Raw genomic sequence first — 20,277 nt, 5'->3', positions numbered from 1 at the left:
TGCCTTATGCTGTATTTGATAAGAAATAACAATTAAGATTGGACTTAAGGGGCAGGCTGGATGGCTCAGCAGCTTAGTACCTGCCTTTGGCCCAGGGTGCAATCCTGGAGTCCCGGGATCAAGTCCCACGTTGGGCTCCCTGCATGGAACCTGTTTTTCCCTCTGCCTGTGTCTCTGTATCTCTCACAAATAAATAAATAAAATTAAAAAAAAAAAAAAAAAAGACTGGACTTAAATATCTTGATTACACAACAATGAAATAACAGGCTTAGAAGAGCAAAAAGGATAACAAATCAGAAGTATAAAAAAAGCTTTATTAGAGCATATGTACAAATTTACAAGGTCAGAAACTGGAGAAATACAAAGAGCTTTAAAACACAATTTGCCTTTTCTTCAGTTTAAAGTGACTTTTACCTGATTGTGATACAATAGAAAGTACAGAATAGTAAACTGCTTTTTAAATACTGGAATTTTATGGAGAGTACATTCACATAAAAGGGAGGTGAATTTTGGAACAAAGACAATGGAGACACAATACATATAGTGGCTCTTATTACATTTACTGCCACATACATGAGGGGAAATCCTCAAAATTAAAGATCTGAACGCCTGCTGCTGCCTGTAATGAAATCTGAATACATCACTAGTATGTGAAATGACTGAACTACCAGTTCTAGAATTTGTGAGAAAGAGTTCTCTAAAGAGTGTGGCCATCTGTCAGCACAAAGTAAACACCTCCATATACCTCAGCACTTCAGGGGTGGCAGGCTAGAAGAGGTCAGAGATTCTGAAAATCCCAGTTCAGCAAAATAGAATACAGAGCTGCCTTCTTAATTGCACTTGTTCTGGAGTAGAAGTGAATGAGAGAGAGCTGCACTAGGAACTAAAGGAGCCTCTATGAAACAGGAAAATCCTTCACTTATTGTCAGTGAGTCCTCTGCTGAGGTATCACACTCCTGACTCACATGTTCCAGATCGATGAGGTTAATGTACCTGATATGCTGAGTTTGCCAGTGTGAGAATAAAGGCGGCTATGTCAAAGCATTTGGTCAACCTCACCCTTCAGCAAAATAGAAAAATTACATTTCACAAATGTGAAAGCTCTATACATGTATGCTTTTGCCCAGGAAATTCATATGCTCTCCCTCATAACATTTATAGTTTATTGACAACAGTAAAACTCGTGAAGACTCTTAACTGAATGCAAAAAAAACAAAAAACACAAAAACATCAGTAATAAAAAAACCCCTTTCCCCCAAAAACTATGTGTTTGGAGCCATTTTCCTCCTCTTCAGCCTTGCACGCCAATCCTCAGGAAGTGCTTCAAAATTAGCATTCCTCTCTGCCATGCCACTGTGAAGACAACACCAACATATTCTTCATCAAATTTCTTAATTCTGATGGGTCAACCAAAGACACACACAGCCTCTCTACAATTTTATGGATACTTAAGTGCACTGTTTATCTTTATCTACCTCCAGTAACCATTAAAGTCACACTGAAGGATTACAACAATTCTTGTGAAAGTTTTTCTTGGCCCCAAAGAGTTTCAATTCTTTAGGAAAGATATATTTTAACCCTCAACTTACCATCAGGAACCTCTGGATTTTTGAAATTCCTCTTTGAACACTTCTAAATACTTATAAGGACTGATACCTCAAGGCTTATTCAATCATTTTCAAAACAGATTAAATTCAGATTTTTAAATATTTTTTTTATTTATTTAATTGAGAGTCCTCGCTTTGGCAGCACATATATTTATTTGAGACAAAGAAAGAGGGGAAGGAGAGAGCTGGAACAGTGGGAGGGGCAGAGGAGAAGCAGACTCCACACTGAGCAGGGAGCCCTATATGGGAATTGATCCAGGGACTCCCAAGATCATGACCTGAGCTGAAGGCAGATGCTTAACTGAATGAGTCATCCAGGTGCCCTAAACTCTGATTCTATCCTACAATAACCAGAATGGGTGGATTGGACCCTTTTATAAATCTAAAATAATCTAATTATAGGATATTTGTGATTCCCCACCTATCATCTTGAAATAGTCTATTTCATCATTATAGGAATTAATCATTACTCAATTCCCAGCAATACTAAAAGAAAAACCCTAAAATAATAGGAAAACAATAATGGAATCACCTACAAGGATGAGGCAACAGTATAATAAAATGTCACTAATAGCATTCCTCAGTTTCCTTATTGTGTTACCCAAAATAGTACAAAATAGTATACAACCTTTCATGGAAGTAAAGCAGTCTGGAGGCCTCTTCATAGTACCCTCCCACCCCAATATTATTACTATTTTTAAGTAAGCTCTATGTCCAACAAGGGGTGTGAACTCACGACCCTAAGATCAAGAGTTGCATGGTCTAGGGATGCCTGGGTGGCTCAGTGGTTGAGCATTTGCCTTCAGCTCAGGGCGTGATCCTGATCGAGCCCCACATTAGGCTCCCTGCAGGGAGCCCGCTTCTCCCTCTGCCTATGTCTCTGCCTCTCTCATGAATAAATAAAACCTCAACAAAAAAAAAAAAAAACAAAACATCAGTTATTTTGTAACAGGAACCAAGTTACAAAATAATATTTCCCTAAAATAACACGTGATAGGAATCTTTCAGGTTTTAGGATGCTGTATGCTACAATTCATTTCAGAGAGTTCGTAAGTAGACAAATGCTGAAAGCAGGTGCGTAATAACTGTGGAGAAGTAGATACTTTAGGAACAAAAAAATTCCTTATAATGACCATTCCAATTGGTTCATGTATCTAAAAATAAAAATGTTCTGAATTATGAAACAAAAAATGATGATCCTCTTCCAAATGTTTTCATAAGTACTGCATTTATTGATGTTACAAGTATAAGAATCAGAAGTAATGATAAGCTAGAACCTATCAGAAGAATGGGAAATATTGCAGCACTATTTGTATGTTCCAAGTCATGCATGACAATCAAACAATTAGTTGCCTTCAAAGAATGTTTCTCAGTTTAGCCTATATACCTTCAAAACCAGGAAAAATATCTTGAGTTAGCTATGTTTAAATTCTTTGCAAAGTCTCGATAGTGAAGTTTTTCTCCCTTCCTTTTAAAAGTCTTTTTTAAAAATAAGCTCTGCACCCAATGTGGTGCTTGAACTGACAACCCCAAGATCAAGAGTTCCATTCTCCACTAAGTCAGCCAGATGCCCCCATCTTTTATTTTTGTAAATCCGTAAAATATTTTTTAAAAAATTTATAGGAGGGCCTGTTGGATCTACATGATAAAAGGGACATCTGTTTATCCTGGTATGCTCAGAGTTAAAGACAGTCCTATTCTTAAAAGGAACAATCAGTAGGATAAAGTGTTAAAGCTCTGATGTTTCTAATTTTGAAAAAGGGTAAATCGTAATTTTTACAGGGAAAAAAAATTACTGTGAATCATAAACTTTTAGGAAAGTTCGTACCAAAATATCAAAAAAAAAAAAAAATTAAGGACTGTGATTCAAAGAATATGACTGCTACTCTAAAACCTCCCACTCCTTGTAGCCTCTCTTCTTTTACCTGACCAGCTGCTGCTGTTTCCACTCTTCAATTCGCTTCTGTGCAGTTGATTCCCGGTCCTCTTCACTGGAACTAGAGTTCTCTTCTTCATCTAACTCACGCTGGATACTCTGCCACTTCTTTACCAGAGACGGCATTTTGGTTTTACTCTTCTTTGCCTAGGGCAAAGGTTAAAGATCAGAAAGAATACATAAAATACATACATGAGAGCCATACAAGATCAAGATCTCTTCTTAGATCTAAGGAATAAGTGGACCTTAAAATCAAAGGACAGAAACACAGAAAATGAATGCCACTATAAGTTCTTGCCAAAAATTTCTACCAACTATAAATGTAATGTTTCGTTAAAAATCTACAAACTAAAAAAAAAATTTTTTTAATTAAAAAAATAAAAATCTACAAACTATTTAAAAAATCTAAAGGCTTTAAGTGTATTTTTATTAAATGAGATCAGAAAAATTTCCTTTAGCCTCATTATTCTATAGAATTCAGAACTGTTGGCCTAGTCTCAGAATTAGTGTTTCCTTTGGCAAAATTTAAATAGATGCCAGGTTCACATCAAGTGAAAAACAGAGCTGAGAAATAAATGGCCAGCTTTTCTGGAAAAAGCAACATAGTCAATGATAGCAGATATAAAATATAGCACAGTTACATCAAATATTAATATGATTAGTTCTAAGAGACTTTATTTTTCTTCTTTTGGCTCATCTTCATTTTCTTTTTCTCTCTTTCATTCATTCATAGGAGACAGAGAGAGACAGAAAGACAGAGAGAGAGATAGGGAGAGGGAACACAAGCAGGGAGGAGAGGGAGAAGCAGGTTCCCCTTGGGCAAGCAGGGAGCCCAACGTGGGGCTTGATCCCAGGAACCCAAGATCATGACCTGAATTGAAAGCAGACACTTGACCAACTGAGCTACTCAGGTGTCCTGCATCTTTATTTTCTAACTGTCTATAATATGTACTTTCTTTTTTTTAAATGTTATTATTTATTTATTCATGAGACAGAGAGAGAGAGAGAGAGAGAGAGAGAGAGAGAGAAGAGAAAAACAGGCAAAAAAAGAAAAAAAAAAAAAAAAAGAAAAACAGGCAGAGGGAGAACCAAGCTCCATGCAGGGAGTCTGACGTGGGACCTGATCCCGGGTCTCCAGGATCACATCCTGGGCTACAGGCGGCGCTAAACCGCTGTGCCACCAGGGCTGCCCTAATATGTACTTTCATAGCAAAAGCAAAACAACAAAAAATACTTGTGATACTTATAAAAGTAGAACTGTATATATATCCAACATGGTTTGCTCTAGCACTACCTTCAGGCTCCTGATCAATGGCATTCTAGCATAGAGGCCTTCCCTGACCCTCTCTGAAACAGCACCACCTCCCAAAGACCAACTTTCTGTCCTCTAACACTGCTTACTTTTTCTCACTGCATTTTGAAGCACCCCATTCGCCCTTCTCCAATCCTCAAGAACAGAATCACCAAAAAACAGATTTGTTTGATTCACTACTGAATCCCAAGGTTCTAAGGAGAACATCTGATAAATCGTTTGCACTAAAAATATACTCGACCTGAAACTAATGTAACATTGTGTCCCAATTATACTTCAATTAAAAAATAAAACCCAAACCTGTTGAATTAGTTATGTGAAATTCAAGAACTATTGTATTAGACATTGAAAAAAAAATCAATTTTTATCCCTGTATTTTGAAGACCAGTAGAGCTGTGTGCTTGAAGGCCTGGCCAAGTCACACTATAAACACAGGCAGTTGAGTGGTACAAGTGTGATTAACTGCTGATCTGCTCATACTGGATAGGGCATGGGGGCCCAACCTGTTCTTCCTGCCTATACTTGAGAGTGATTTAAGTCCCCCCAAATCTGAGAAAATAAGGATATTTTCAGTCTGTCTTCTGTTACTTGGCTCCCTATTCAATACTCTATTTTTTTAGAAATTTTATTCATTTATTCATGAGAGACAGAGAGAGAGAGGCAGAGACACAGGCAGAGGGAGAAGCAGGCTCCAAGCAGGGAGCCCAATGTGGAACTTGATCCCAGGTCTCCAGGGCCACAGCCTGGGCCGAAAGGAGGCACTAAACCGCTGGGCCACCTGGGCATCCCTGGATACTCTATTTTGATTATAATTCACAGTTCTTAATTTTCTGGGAAAATGAGTGCCTATATGCTGTGCTTACACCTTTAGCTCCAAACACCTTCCCACATTTCAGTCAGTCATTTCACCTGTGGCACAACCTCAACACACTGGATACACACCCTTTCAATAAACTCCAAGACAGCCCACTCTGGCTTAGCATGGAACCAACTGAGTAAAAAGAAACATGAACTTATAATGGTCACATGTGCACACAGGGCAAGTTGAGGTATAACTCACTGAACACTGGTAAACAGGCTCAAAAACCAAAGCTCTGAGTAAAGTCAGTGTGGTTTCATTTGGACTTCTATAGAGTTTTGTGGGGAAAAAAAAAATTTTATCACACTTAATTCCCATTGGTCATAGGAAAATTAGTTATGTTTTAGAAGTTATTTATTGCCAATCACATTCAAACCCATAGAGAGTTGCACTGCCTGTTTAAGCACATTTTCATAGGGAAACATTGCAGTCAGATGAATTAATCTAGATTGAATGGTTAGGACTTGGTTTCTAGTTTCTTTCTTTCTTTTTTTTTTTTTTAAGATTTTATTTATTCATGAGAGACACACAGAGAGAGAGAGGCAGAGACACAGGCAGAGCGAGAAGCAGGCTACATGCAGGGAGCCTGACTTGGGACTTGATCCTGGGTCTCCAGGATCAGGCCCTGGGCTGAAGGCGGCGCTAAACCCAGGCTGCCCATGTTTTCTATTTCTAGTTTATTTTCTAGTAAGCTGCACATAAAACTCTTCACCAAAGAAGATTGAAAACATATATTTCAAATATTTTTGGACATTTGAGACATTAAGCATATTTTCCTTTTTTAAAGTAGGCTCTATGCCCAGCATGAAGCCCAAGATGAGGCTTGAACTAACAACCCTGAGATCAAGAGTAGGATGCCTAAACTAAAACTAAGCCAGCCAAGCACTATTTTATATTCCTTTAAAATGGCCTGTATTCAACAGAAGCCATCACTTGTTTTAATAAAGTATGTAAAAATGATATATTAACAAGTTACAATTCTGGATTTTCCAAACTATTATTTATAAGACCATAAAAGCATGATTGGCTAAGAAATTACTTACTCCATGAAAAGAGGAAGCAATTATCTCTGGAAGGTTGGAAGAAGAGTGTCAAGAGTGTCAAGAAGGCTTCACAAAGAAATGATTCCTGCGAACTAGTTGTTCTAACATTTAATTGTGGGCAGCCTAGGCGGCTCAGAGTCACCTTCAGCCCAGAGCCTGATCCTGGAGACCCGGGATGGAGTCCCACATCGGGCTCCCTGTATGGAGTTTAGCTTCTCCCTCTGCCGGTCTCTGCCTCTCTCTCTCTCTCTCTGTCTCTCATGAATAAATAAATAAAATCTTAAAAAAAAATCTGTAACATTTAATTGTGTAAAGAACAAACAGTAGTGGGATTGATGGACAAAGTAAAGACATGGAAGTGATAAACAGTATTTTGGTTCAGGAGAACTATATATGCTTTGGTATAGGGCTTGACAGTCTAGTCATTGTCTTAATTCTTATTGAGTTCTATAATATTCACTTCGTTTCCAGATAATTTCTGAAACTATGGTACCAACTTGGACAAGTGGTTTAATCTAGAAACAATGTCTATTTTGTGTGAATGCAATAACCCATTCAAAAAGGTTCCTTGAACCAAGGTAAGGCAAACAAATTTGCCTTGTTGACCACCAGGGCAAAAAATTACAGTTGAAGCAGACAATAAATAAAGTACCAACACAGAGGATAAAAGCTGATACAGTTTCTTTGGGTGATCAGGACATTCAAAAGTACCCATGATTGTGATGTGACAGCAGAAAGATGGCAGACTATGAAGCTTCAGGCCCTGCTTCTTCACAGAAACACCACTATAAACAAATACAAACTAAGATGGCTTTAGGAGACGAACTGAGAATCTACAGCAACCAAGAGAATATTCAAACAAGAAGCCTCACTTGGGATGCCTGGTTGGCGCTGTAGGTAGAGCATGTGACTCTTGATCTTGGGGTCGTTAAGTCCCACACTGGATGTAGAGATAATGTAAAAATAAAATCTTAAAAAAGAAGAAAAGCAGCAGCAGCCATACTCAAAACAAAACAAAATTGTGTGTCATGTTTGCTTGCCCTTGCACCACCCTCTCCCACGTCGTTGGGGAAAAATAGCCAATTCTCAGTTATCTCCTTCAGGAGGGAAGAAAAAAAGAGTAAAATGTTCTAGTCTGTCTGTGGCTGCCTGAGGGACTGGTTTCTGTATACTGCTTAACCTGGAGCTCAAGCAGGAATGGCAGCATGTTTTGGATCTCTGGTTGGAAGCCATGAAAGGCAGTGGCAGACACTGTAGCATGTGAAAACCACAGGGAAACTACAGTCATGTGGATACTTGGGAGTGAGAGATTATGGGCAGAGGAATACTATACAGCATGTAAAGCTCCTAGGAAAAATGCAGGTGTGAGACTATTAGAAAAATTAAAATTAAGTGTATACAAGGGGATGGCAAAAAAAGAACAAGCACAAATCCAGCGAATACAAATGCCCAGAAAAGGCCCAAAAAGATCTTAGGCCTTCATGCTGGGTGAATTAATGAAGGTCTTTCTACAAATAGAGCCCTGGTACAGAGACTGGAAGAATTGTTTTCTCAAATGCCTAATTTTCGTTTCCTTTTTAAAAGATTGTGTGTGTGCGCGCACGCGCGCGCACACACACACACACACACACACACACACACGGAGCTGCAGGCAGAGGGAGCCCAATGCCGGGCTTGATCTGCCTAATTTTCGTTTCCTTTTTAAAAGATTGTGTGTGCGCGCACACACGCGCGCACGCGCGCACACACACACACACACACACACACACACACACGGAGCTGCAGGCAGAGGGAGCCCAATGCCGGGCTTGATCTCAGAACTACGGGATCATGACCTGAGCTGAAGGCAGATGCTGAACTGACTGAGCCACCCAGGCACCCCTCAAATGCCTAATTTTCAACAAAGAAAAAAAAAAAATCACAAATCACACAAAGAAACTGGGAATGAAAAATGAAATGACAAAAAAAAAAATTCATCTCTAGAAAACCACCATAGACACATGCTTAAGACTTACTGGACAAAGCTTTAAAGCAGTCATCTTAAATGTGTTCAATCAAGGAGATGAGGAAAACACTGGCAAAGAATTAGTGGAAATCAGGAAACAGGAGACACAGGAACAAAAATAGATTATCAACAAAGATAAAAAAAAAAAGATTATATATATATATATATATATATATATATATAAAAGCCAAACCAGTTAGCAATTCTGAAGCTGAAAAATTCATAAGCTCAACAGAAGACTCTGATACGCAGAAGAAAGGATCAATAAAATTTATGGTATGTCATTTGAAATTAAGAGTCTGTAAGAACAAAAAAAGAATAAGAATGAAACAAAGAAAACAGAGTCAAAGTGACTTAAAATACACCATTAAGTAGATCAATTTATATATTTGGGGAATCCCAGGAGGATGGAAAGAAAAGAGGAGAGCTTATTTTAAGAATAGCCTTGGGACTTTTGGGTGGCTCAGTCCCTTAAGCATCCAATTTTTGGCATTGACTCAGGTCTTGATCTTAGGGTCCTGAGTTCAAGCCCCACACTGGGCTCTATGCTGGAGATGATGACTATTAAAAAAAAAAAAAAAGGAATTATAACCAAAAACTTCTCAAATTTAAGGAAGACATGGATAGACATATGCAAGAGGCCTAACAAACTCCACATAGGATAAACCTCAAAAGACTACACTGTGACATAACCTGTCAAAAGCCAAAAGCCAAGGAGAATCTTCAAAGCAGGAAAAAAAAAAAAAAGGTGACTCGTCATGTACAAGGGATCCTCAATAAGATTATCAGAGGATTTCTGGCAGAAATGGTGCAGGCCAAAAGGCAGGAGGCTGTATTTAAAGTTGGGTCAAAGAAAAAAAAGAGGTCAACTGAGAACTGTATACCAGCAACACTTTCCTTCAAAATTGAGGAATACAAGCACTGGGTGTTATGCTATATGTTGGCAAACTGAACTCCAAAATAAAGACATTAAGACATGCCCACATAAAACAAAAACTCAGTGAGGTCATTACTGCTTGACTTGCCCTTCAAGAAATGCTTAACGGAGTCCTGCAAATTGAAATGAAAAAATGCCAGTTAAAAAAAAAAAGAAAGAAAGAGAAAAAAATGCCAGTTAATAACTTGTCATTCAAAAATATATAAAGTTCTCTGATAAAGGTAAATATAGGGACATATATAAAAACCAGTATGATTATGATTTTGGTTTGTTAACTCTTTTTATTCTTCTACAAAATTCAAAAGACGAAAACAAAAATATTAATTATAAATCTATATTAATGGGTATACAATATATGGGTATACAGTATATAAAGATGTAATTTATAATACCAATAATGGAAAGAGGTGCAGCTATATAACAGTTCTGTTTGCAATGGAGTGTTATCAGTTTAAAAGAGTAGTTTACCTTTAGCACCTTATATATTAATATCCATATAACCATAAAGAAAATAAACACAGAATATATGCAAATGGAAATAAGGGAATCAAAACGTGTCACTGAAAAAATTAAACACCAAAGAAGGCAGTAAGGGAAAAAAATGACAAAAAGCTTTATAAGATATACAAAAAACAAATAAAATGGTAACAGTAAGTCTTTATCAGTGATTATTGATAATAAACTAGTAATTTACTGATATAAATGAAAGATTCCATAAGACCCTTGGGTGGCTCAGTAGTTGAGCATCTGTCTTTGGCTCACGGCATGATCCCGGGGTCCTGGGATCGAGTTCCGCATGGGACTCTGGGAGCCTGCTCCTCCCTCTGCCTACGTCTCTGCCTCTCTCTGGGTCTCTCATGAATTAATAAAATCTTAACAAAAAGAAAAAAGGGAAGGGAAGGGAAAGGAAGTCAAGTCTCCAATTAAAGTCATATACTGCCAGGATGATTTTAAAAACACAGAATCGTGGGGTGCCTAGGTGGTTCAGTTGGTTGAGCATCCAATTCTTGATTTTGGCTCAGGTCATGATCTCAGGGTCATAAGAGCAAGCCCCACATCAGGCTCTGTGCTTGGCACAGAATCTACTTGGGATTCTTTCTCTTCTCCCTCTGTCCCTCTCCACTCATACTCTCTCTCAAATAAATGAATATTATAAAATTAAAAAATTGATAAAATCTTTAAAAAATAAAATATTTTATAAATAAATAAATAAATGAAATCTTTTTTGAAAAATAAATAAATAAAATCTTAAAAAAAGAAGGGGGGGGGGAAATCCCTGGGTGGCTCAGTGGTTGAGCACCTGCCTTAGGCCCAGGGCGTGATCCTGGAGTTCCAGGATCGAGTCCCACATTAGGCTCCTTGCATGGAGCCTGCTTCTCCCTCTGCCTGTGTCCCTGCCCCATCCCCCTCTCTGTCTCTCTCATGAATAAATAAAATCTTTAAAAAAAAAAAATTAAAGACAAAATCCCAGAATCCAAGTAGCGATGTTTGTAAGAAATTAATTTTCTAAGGACATATACAGGTTTAAAGTGAAAGGACAGAATAATGTTCCATGCAAATAGTAACCAAGAGAAAGCAAGGATAACAACATTAATGAGACAAGAGAGACTAAATCAAAAAGTGTTACAAGAAATAATGGAAAAAAAAATAATGAAGAATGTTATGTAATGCTGAAAGTGTAAATTTAAGTAAATTAAAACATCTCTTACAATAGTATCCAACAAAAAAAAGAATAAAATACCTGAGAATAAACTCAGACAAGAAAATAAAGACTCCTAACTGAAAACTACAAAAAAAAAAAAAAAAAAAAATCAAAGACTTAAATGGAAAGAATCTGCATTCACAGATTAAACAACACAATATTGGGATCCCTGGGTGGCGCAGTGGTTTAGCGCCGGTCTTTGGCCCAGGGCGCGATCCTGGAGACCCGGGATCGAATCCCACATCAGGCTCCCGGTGCATGGAGCCTGCTTCTCCCTCTGCCTGTGTCTCTGCCTCTCTCTCTCTCTCTCTCTGTGACTGTCATAAATAACTAAATAAATAAAAAAATTAAAAAAAAAAATAAACAACACAATATTAAAATGGCAACACAACCGAACATATCTACAGATTAATACAATCTCTATCAACTTCCACTGGCTTTTTTTTTTTTTAAGTTTATTTATTTATTCATGAGAGATAGAGGGAGAGAGAGACAGGCAGATACACAGGCAGAGGGAGAAGCAGGCTTCCCGCGGGGAACCCGACATAGGACTCGATCCCACTACTCCAGCATCACGCCCTGGGCCAAAGGCAGGCGCCAAACCGCTGAGCCATCCAGGCATCCCTCCACTGGCTTTTTATGCAGTAATGGAAAAGCTGAACTTTAGTATACGTGCTGCTGACGAGAGCACAAAAAGCTTTAAATTCATATGAAATTACACGGTAAAACTTGGACAGTCAATATTGAAAAAGATATATAACGAAGTTGGAGAACTCATAATTCTAAATGCTACTGAATTATATACTTTAAAATGGTGAATTTTACATGAATATAACTTCAATGATAAAAAATTTTTTAAATAGGAACTTAAGGGACACCTGGGTGGCTCAGCAGTTTAGTGCCTGCCTTTGGCCCAGGGCGGAATCCTGGAGTCCTGGGATCGAGTCCCACATTGGGCTCCCCACATGGAGCCTGCTTCTTCCTCTGCCGTGTCTCTGCCTCTCTCTGTGTCTCTTGTGAATGAATGAATGAGTGAATGAATGAATGAATGAATGAATAGGAACTTAAGACAGATTTACTATACCTTATCTTTCTTTCCTTTCTTTGTCTTCTCCGGTGGTGGCATTTTGGGAGCTGGTGGAGGTGGTGGTGGTGGAGGAGGAGGAGGAGGTGGTGGTGGTTCAATAATGGCAGTGGTAGGCACAGCACCTCGGGCCTGGACTGGCTGCAATGTGGGAGCAGTCACTGCCATTGGGACAGAACATTCAGCATAGCTCATAATTGCAGTAGCTGATGCCAGTCCTAGGTAATTTGACTGCAGGCTCATTCCTCTGGCTTGATGACCCATTCCTGTTGCCGGATGGCTAACTGATATTGTCTGGTGTCCAATCCCTGCAGACTGGTGTCCAATCCCTGCTGCCTGGTGACCTAACACAGAAAACACAAAATGAAACTGTAAGGACATTGTGACAAAGCAAAAACAAGGAAAAGATGAAAGAGAGAAATGAGGGTTAGATTACCTACAAAATGACGTCAAAATGATACCTTTTCCTCAAAAAAAATTTAACCACAGTGGGAGGCCTAAATGGCTAAGTTGGTTAAGTGTCTATCTTTGGTTTAGGGCACGATCCCAGGGTCCTGGGATGGAGCCCTGCATTGGGCTCCCTACTCAGCAGGGAGTCTGCTTCTCCCCCTCTCCTTCCTTTGCCCCTCTTCCCCTGCTCATGCTCTCTCTCTCAAATAAATAAAATCTTAAAAAAATAGCCATGGGGCACCTGGGTGGCTCAGTCAGTTGACTGATTCTTGGTTTCCACTCAGGTCATGATCTCCAGATAGCTGAGATTGAGCCCTGCTATGGGGCTCTGTGCTCAGTGGGGAATGTGCCTAAGGATTTCTCTCCCTCAGCCCCTCCCCAGCACTCTGTGCACATGCCTGAATTCTGTCTCAACTAATTAAGTAAATTAAAAAAAATATATATAGCCACATTTTCTAGTAGCAAAATATTTTTGATACTTTAGGAATAAGGTACATTTTTTGGTTGTCTTTTTTCTTTTAAATAAGCTCAACCCCTGACATGGGCTTAAACTCATGATCCCAAGATCAAGAGTTGCATGGTCTATCAACTAAACCACTAAAGTGCCCCAGAATTAAAGTACTGAAACATCAAAATTACTCAAGTCATGTAATCGCACAGAAAACAATATGGGGGATGCCTGGGTGGCTCAGCGGTTGAGTGTCTGCCTTCGGCCCAGGGCATGATCCTGGAGTCACGGGATCGAGTCCCACATCAGGCTCCCTGCACGGAGCCTGCCTCTCCTTCTGTTGTCTCTCGTGAATGAATAAATAAAATCTTAAAAAAAAAAAAAAAAGATTTTATTTATTCATTCACGAGAGACACAGAGAGAGAGGCAGAGACACAGGCAGAGACAGAGGCAGGCTTCATGCAGGGAACCCGATGTGGGGCTCGATCACAGGACTCCGGGATCATGCCCTGGGCCAAAGGCAGACGCTCAACCGCTGGACCACCCAGGCATCTCGTGCCCCACGAGTTTTTAAAATGAAAAGCCCTTGAGGCACCTGGGTGGCTCAGTTGGTTAAGTTTCTGACTCTTGATCTCAAAGTTGTGAGTTCAAACCTGACACTGGGCTCCACACTGGGGGTGGTACCTTCTTAAGGAAAATAAAACAATGAAATTAAGAGCCTTTACATGACACCTATAGGCCTTTGATGACATCTAAAATTCTGAAACAAAGATAATAGATTATGGAAAACATATTTTAATCACAGTGCTTACCTGTAGCTATAGCTGTTTGGCTGTAGAGTACCGGAGAACTACCAATGGTAGCTGATCTCTGAACTACTGCAGTACTAATTTCTGTAGCTTTTCTTTTTACCGCTTTAGTGGAAGGAGAACTAGAGATGGTAGAATCGACTGAACTCTGAAACACAGAGAATCTAGTTAGTGGCTAAAAGGCCTGATTAAACATTTTCTCCTAAAATAAAATATGGTGTCAATCATGCCCCAGTCTCCCAAAACTCTTCAAAAGGCCAAATGGTATTTCTCACCTGGCTAGTTACAACTGTGGTCTGTGTTGAAGGTTTCAATGGAGTATCCTCCTCTGTTCCTGGGGCAGGAGGCTCCTCACTTCCCTCATCCTCCATCTCTACCTCCTGGATCTCACCATCTTCTACAGGAGGAGGGGGAGGAGGGGGGGGAGGAGGGGATTCTGGGGGGGGAGGTGGGGGCGGTGGCATTTCCAAAGGTAATGGAGGTTGAAGCACAGGCACATTTGACTGAAGGAGAGTCCAGAATGGAGTAAGTGGCATGAGTGATGAAGAAGAAACTTGCCCAGAAAAGGACTCTTTACAAAGAGAACCTATGAAAACAAACATAAGTCAGGGAAAAGGCAATACAAAAAACTCTGTGCCTTACATTCACAGCAATGTTCAAGTGACTAGTGATACAAAATCAGACCCACAGGCATCTATTCTACATTAAGCTCACTGAAATATTAAGTAATTCAATTCAAAAATGACTACCATGGAAAGATGAATTTATGAACTTCTCAGTTAGCACTTGCCCCAGCTATATTATGTACTAGTCTTTGGGTCCAGATCTATGAATAAATAAATGAAGCACACCACATCAATTCAATAAGAAATTTGGTCATCTGAACCTAAAGTTTTTTATTTCAAACATTCAGTTTCAACACACACAAGTAGAAGGCAACACTCTGGGTCTTTTTTATTTCAAGAGAGAAGAGGGGAATGAATAATGTATATTTGCAATACTGATCCCATGTTATTTTTTTTAGTGAGCCAGATAACTGATTGGGAATGACCCAGATAAGTACCCATTCAAAACACCAGTTTTGAATTCTACCTACTTTAATTAATTTGGATTACAAAATTTTAAAAATCCACTTACAAGGTGCTCTTGTCAACTCTATCATTTCTTTGCACCTTTGTATGAATTATATTTGCTAAATCATAGCAACACAAATCAGGAAGGGTAATTTTTTTATTTCTGTAATGAGAAAAGGGAAATTTAGAGCAACAGATCTTCAAGGTAAGTAACTAAGGCACACACAAAAGAGCTGTTTGAAGATACAGAGAATCTGAAATTGCTGCTAGAGTCTAAGTTAAAGAATTATAGCTCAAAAGCTGCAGGACCAGCTTTCTTCAAATTCTGCAAAAGCCAGTTCATCATTGCATCATTGTCCTTTCTCTCTCCTGGGAAGAGCTTTAAGGGTTAGAGAAAATAGGAGGATATACTTACTTGTAGCCTTCCCCATCCCTCTTTATCGTCAATAGGGAAGTTTCACAATATATGGGACTATTAGATATATATCCCAGGAATGCTGAAGGGATTTTCTCCCTAAAAATCATAGAATTTAGGAGTAGAAGAGACATGAGAAATCATCTAGTTCAACTCTCTCACTTCAAAGGTAATGAAACCCAGGAGGGAAATGACTTGCCCAACATCATATAGCTCTCAGTGGCCAGGTCTGACTCCTAGTCTAGTGATATTTTACCAGGAAGTCCTCATAAAATCCCAGGGATCTAAAAGCTTTAGCAATCACAGTTGAATCAATCTCACTTCTCATGGAATAGAGTTCCAAATGAATCAACTGTTAAATTTCATGGTCAAAAGTAGTGGGTTAAATAAAGGCTCTATAACAAAAGGATCCACAATAAAGATTGAATCCTTTACCACCTTAGTTGCCTCAAAAAGCACCACACTGGTTCTCAATAAGGTAAAACCAAAGCCACCATAAACCATTTGGCTTTTAGGATAGTTTTATAGTTTTTATGAAACAGATAAATAATACATTATGTAAAAGACTTCAAGATGATGATTCACAAGGTTACTGGAATTATTTTGAGAAGTTGCTTACTCAGTAAAAGAAAAGAGCACTGAAAAGAAAGTACCAGAAAACAGGAATGTAGTTTTCCAGCTAAGAAGACTTCAAATGCCTCATTAAACTTTTATATTTGGTCCTATCTAATATGAATTTGCACACTAACTTTTAGATAAATAAAGTCTAGGTATGACCAGGCAGTCTATTACATAATAATAGAACATCAAGATTACATCAGAAGATAATAAATAACGAGGATTAATAACAAACTTCCTTCTACTAAACTTTCAACAACATTTGGTAGGTAATAAAGTTGAATTTTACATATTCTCATCTGGAAAGATAATGCAATGGATATAGTCAGGATAGTAATGTGTTGCTATGCAAAGCAACTCAAGGAAATACAGATTTCAGTGGTTTACAACCTCCAGCAAAGATAATCAGAATTATATTTTGTGTAAATATGAGATAAACTAGACTTGACAAATTTGCCAGCAAATAGGAAGCATTTTTGGTTAATACTTGAGTCCCATACTAAGTTTGCTGAAACCACAAAAGCTGTGTCTTAATAATTATCTTCTTTATCTTAAACATAAAGAACTTAAGAAATCTCCATCGGAATATCCACAGATGTCCTATTACATGATGCTTCTCTTGGTTTCTCAATATAACCTATTTGGTATATTTTGCCATTTAAGAGAACACTTAAGCCTGAAGTGAGAGATTAAAAGTAAACACACCTTGGGCAGCCTGGGTGGCTTAGAGGTTTAGTACCACCTTCGGCCCAGGGACCCGGGATCGAGTCGAGTCCCATGTCGGGCTCCCTGCATGGAGCGTGCTTCTCCCTCTGCCTGTGTCTCTGCCCCTCTCTGTGTGTCTCTCATAAATAAGTAAAATCTTAACAAAAAAGTAAACAGCTTTTATTTTTTATGCTAATAAATTTGAAAACTACAGACTTAGAATAGTGTGGGGACATATTTTTGAGCTCTTCAAGAACCTACTTTTTCTATGCATCTTTGTTTCTATTTGTAGGCAGGCTTCCTTTATTGGTTTCCAATATTTCTCCAAAGAGAAAATCTTTGCTTAGTATTTTGAACCAAGAGGCCAGTTTAGCAATTTAAGGGACTTATTTTTTTTTAAGGGACTTATTATACAAAAAATAATTCCACAGACTTTTGAAAAGAAGCTAAGTTTAACCTAAGTGACAAAATCTAACAAGACAGATGCATTAGATATCTTCAAATCTCACTTCTCTTTAGAGACAGGACATTAATGAACAAATTATTAAAAATGAACAGAACTTGGGAGCTTCCTAGTTCCCCATAACATAGTAACTTTTCTTCTTCTTCTTTTTTTTTTTTTAACTTTTCTTCTTTAAAATATGGTTTTAACCATTGCTGGGATGACAAACAGATCATATTTAAAAAACTTTACAGGCTTAAAATAGCCATCAGAAATGCTCTTAAATCCCAAAGACCTTAGTACGAGATTTGGGTTTAATTTAAATCAAGTTTATCAAATTTTAGTGTCTCTCATTAAAGAGGCTTAAGAATATAAGCAAATGCATCAGTGGCTTTTTCCTACAGCACAATTAGTTTTGTTTTAATCAGTTATGTCTCCAAGTCTTCCCTTTACCAGACAGTACCCAACTGTGTTTGTTAGTAATAAAAACAAAAAACTTGGCTCTAAGGTGTTCACAGAACATGTAAGAGTTGGTAATTCTAGAATATTCAGCTCAGTAACATACAAGGGATATGAAGCAGTGGTCAGGAGTAAAATCGACCACCCAGCACTACCATCAAGCCTCTCTCTCTTCAATTTACTAACTACTCAAAAGCAAACAAATCATAAAACCAACTTATTAGACGCATTTATCATTACTACCAAAAGAATGAGGAAAATAATCAAGGAAATCTCTTCATGAAAATGTTGAAATACCCTAGAACTTTAGAAAATATATTTCTGAAATATGAAGTAGAATGAAACCACCCTTTTGCTATGTGCAAAATCACTGCAGCCAATATAGGTTTTTATTTACTCATCTGGTAATTACCCCTAGGCTATTAAGAAATTAAGATAAGAAATTAACAAAATCATTTGGTAACCTATCAGTTTCATTTGGCACATTACCAACTTCTTGATTGTATTCAGTTGGATCCCCGATCCCAAAGTATTATTTTTGATAAATAGAAGACAAAAGAATTCAGCTCTTCATACATTACCAACAAATTCCATGTCTTTATCTTCAAAGGTTTATTACTTTAAAAGCCAAACCACAGACTCTTGCTTTATCTGCTATCATTTTTAAAAACAGCCAGTAGTTTTTTAGATCAAAAAGGTTGCTAATCATAGTCTTGACTATGCTTCACTCTTCACTTATTTTTGTCATTCCAAGAATGGTAGATTGGGGGTGGGGGGAGCACATCTTCTTCACTAATGGGGAAATCAAGCCACTTCTCTTTAGAGGATCTCTCAGATTCTCAAAGTAACTGAGGAGCTATGAAAGCTTTTCAGATGTATGTAATGAAACTAAAGACTATGAGAACTTTAAATGGGTTGAGAGCCATCCTGATTGTTTTATACTGGATTACTGTTGGCAGTTTGTACCAATTATTTTGCTTCTCTGAAATAATGGTCATAGTTTCATACCATTTCTTCAGAACATTTTGATTTGTAGCAAACCATGTCTTATTAAGACTAGTGGAGTGAAAAATGAGGTTGAAATATCAACAAAGTTTTCTGTAGACAGGCAGAATAAATCTCCCATTATCATTCCACATAAATACTGACAATTCAGTTACTAGTTCCTTAATATTAACTACCATTTATTAGTGGATACACAGCCTTGTCTGTGGAATGAGAGTGGTTATAGGACAATTGTTTTGTTAAGATCTAACTGGCTTTATTAAATGATTCAAGAATTGGAAAGCATCCCACCTAGCAAGTAGATCGGAGCATGCATGGGACACTCTTAAAATCAAAATATACTGGCTCATCATTTCAGGTTTTACCAAAGTCTGATATTAATAGTGTGATTTCCAAGCAGTCACTGTCTTAGTTTTCTTCCCTATTAACTCTTACAATTTTATGTCAAGCCACTATTTTTTAACCAGAAATGTTATTATGATTTGAATTATTTTCTCCTTTTATGGTATCAACTAATACAAGTCTTTTTTTTCCCTTCAAAATTATTTCTCTCCAATTAATACAGGGTAAATTGTCCCACCTGTGGAATTCTCAGAGGATTCTGCAGAATTTGAATCAGTGCCAGTTTTGTCTTTCAAGGTCTGTTTAGGAAGAGTCTCGTCTCTACTTTCTTGTGCTTGGCTTTCTTCCTCCTCCTCCTCACCATCTGGAAACTCCCACTGAGACTCGCCCGACTGTTCGTTTACATAGAAATATCGTCTATGATCCCTAAATTACAAGAAAGAAAACACATGTTTTAAGACCCATTCTCCTACAAAGACACTTCCATTTGGTCCTGTCCCAGGACAGCAGTCTGCTCTCACAGGGACGAACCTCTTCTTAATGGACTGCTATTCACAAAGGCAACAAAGAGCTTTGACAATTGAGGATGAAGAACCAAGGATAATTCAAAGCTATTTGCACTGCCAGCAGCTCTGTGAATACAGCCCTGAGCCCTCTCATTCCAACAGATGACTTAGAAAACACCTCTCACACTTTTTTCTTTCTTTCTTTTTTTTTTTTTGCCAATGCTTAACAGGGTTTCAAGTTTCATTAACGAAGGGACTCAATCTCCTAGAACACTAATTTCCCTTCCAAAGAAGAGAACAACGAAGTTTGCGAAAGGTGACTCTTCCCCTCTTGGACCGTGGAATTCACATTTCATACTCTTGATATCAAACACAGTGAAAGCTAAAGAGAGGGAGAGGATCTGGGAGCTGAAAAATAAAAGAGCAAAGATTTCAAATAACGAAAAAAAAAAATCAAGAAAAGCCAAATATAAAAAGAAATGTTTTCATCTGACCTGCTGGCAGAAGATAGTAATCTTGT

The 20,277-nt window shown here is 38.1% G+C and overlaps 1 protein-coding gene across 3 annotated transcripts in view; it reads right to left on the bottom strand.

Annotated features, from left to right (window-relative positions):
- Window positions 1-286: 286 nt before the first annotated feature.
- Window positions 287-20,277, bottom strand: part of FNBP4 (formin binding protein 4) — a 42,177-nt gene continuing 22,186 nt past the window's right edge. For all 3 annotated transcript variants that reach the window (XM_055312628.1, XM_055312645.1, XM_055312637.1), the window contains 6 exons: window positions 19,490-19,677; window positions 14,468-14,778; window positions 14,196-14,340; window positions 12,486-12,829; window positions 3,533-3,690; window positions 287-1,353 (listed from right to left, as the gene is read on the bottom strand). In XM_055312628.1, coding sequence (XP_055168603.1) covers window positions 1,263-1,353; window positions 3,533-3,690; window positions 12,486-12,829; window positions 14,196-14,340; window positions 14,468-14,778; window positions 19,490-19,677 — 1,237 coding nt within the window. In that variant the 3' untranslated portion in view covers window positions 287-1,262. The remainder of the gene's footprint in view (window positions 1,354-3,532; window positions 3,691-12,485; window positions 12,830-14,195; window positions 14,341-14,467; window positions 14,779-19,489; window positions 19,678-20,277) is intronic.

Source organism: Nyctereutes procyonoides, unplaced genomic scaffold, assembly GCF_905146905.1.
Source record: "Nyctereutes procyonoides isolate TBG_1078 unplaced genomic scaffold, NYPRO_anot_genome, whole genome shotgun sequence".
NCBI classification, from domain to species: domain Eukaryota; kingdom Metazoa; phylum Chordata; class Mammalia; order Carnivora; family Canidae; genus Nyctereutes; species Nyctereutes procyonoides.
This window is presented reverse-complemented; position numbering and strand designations above follow the sequence as displayed.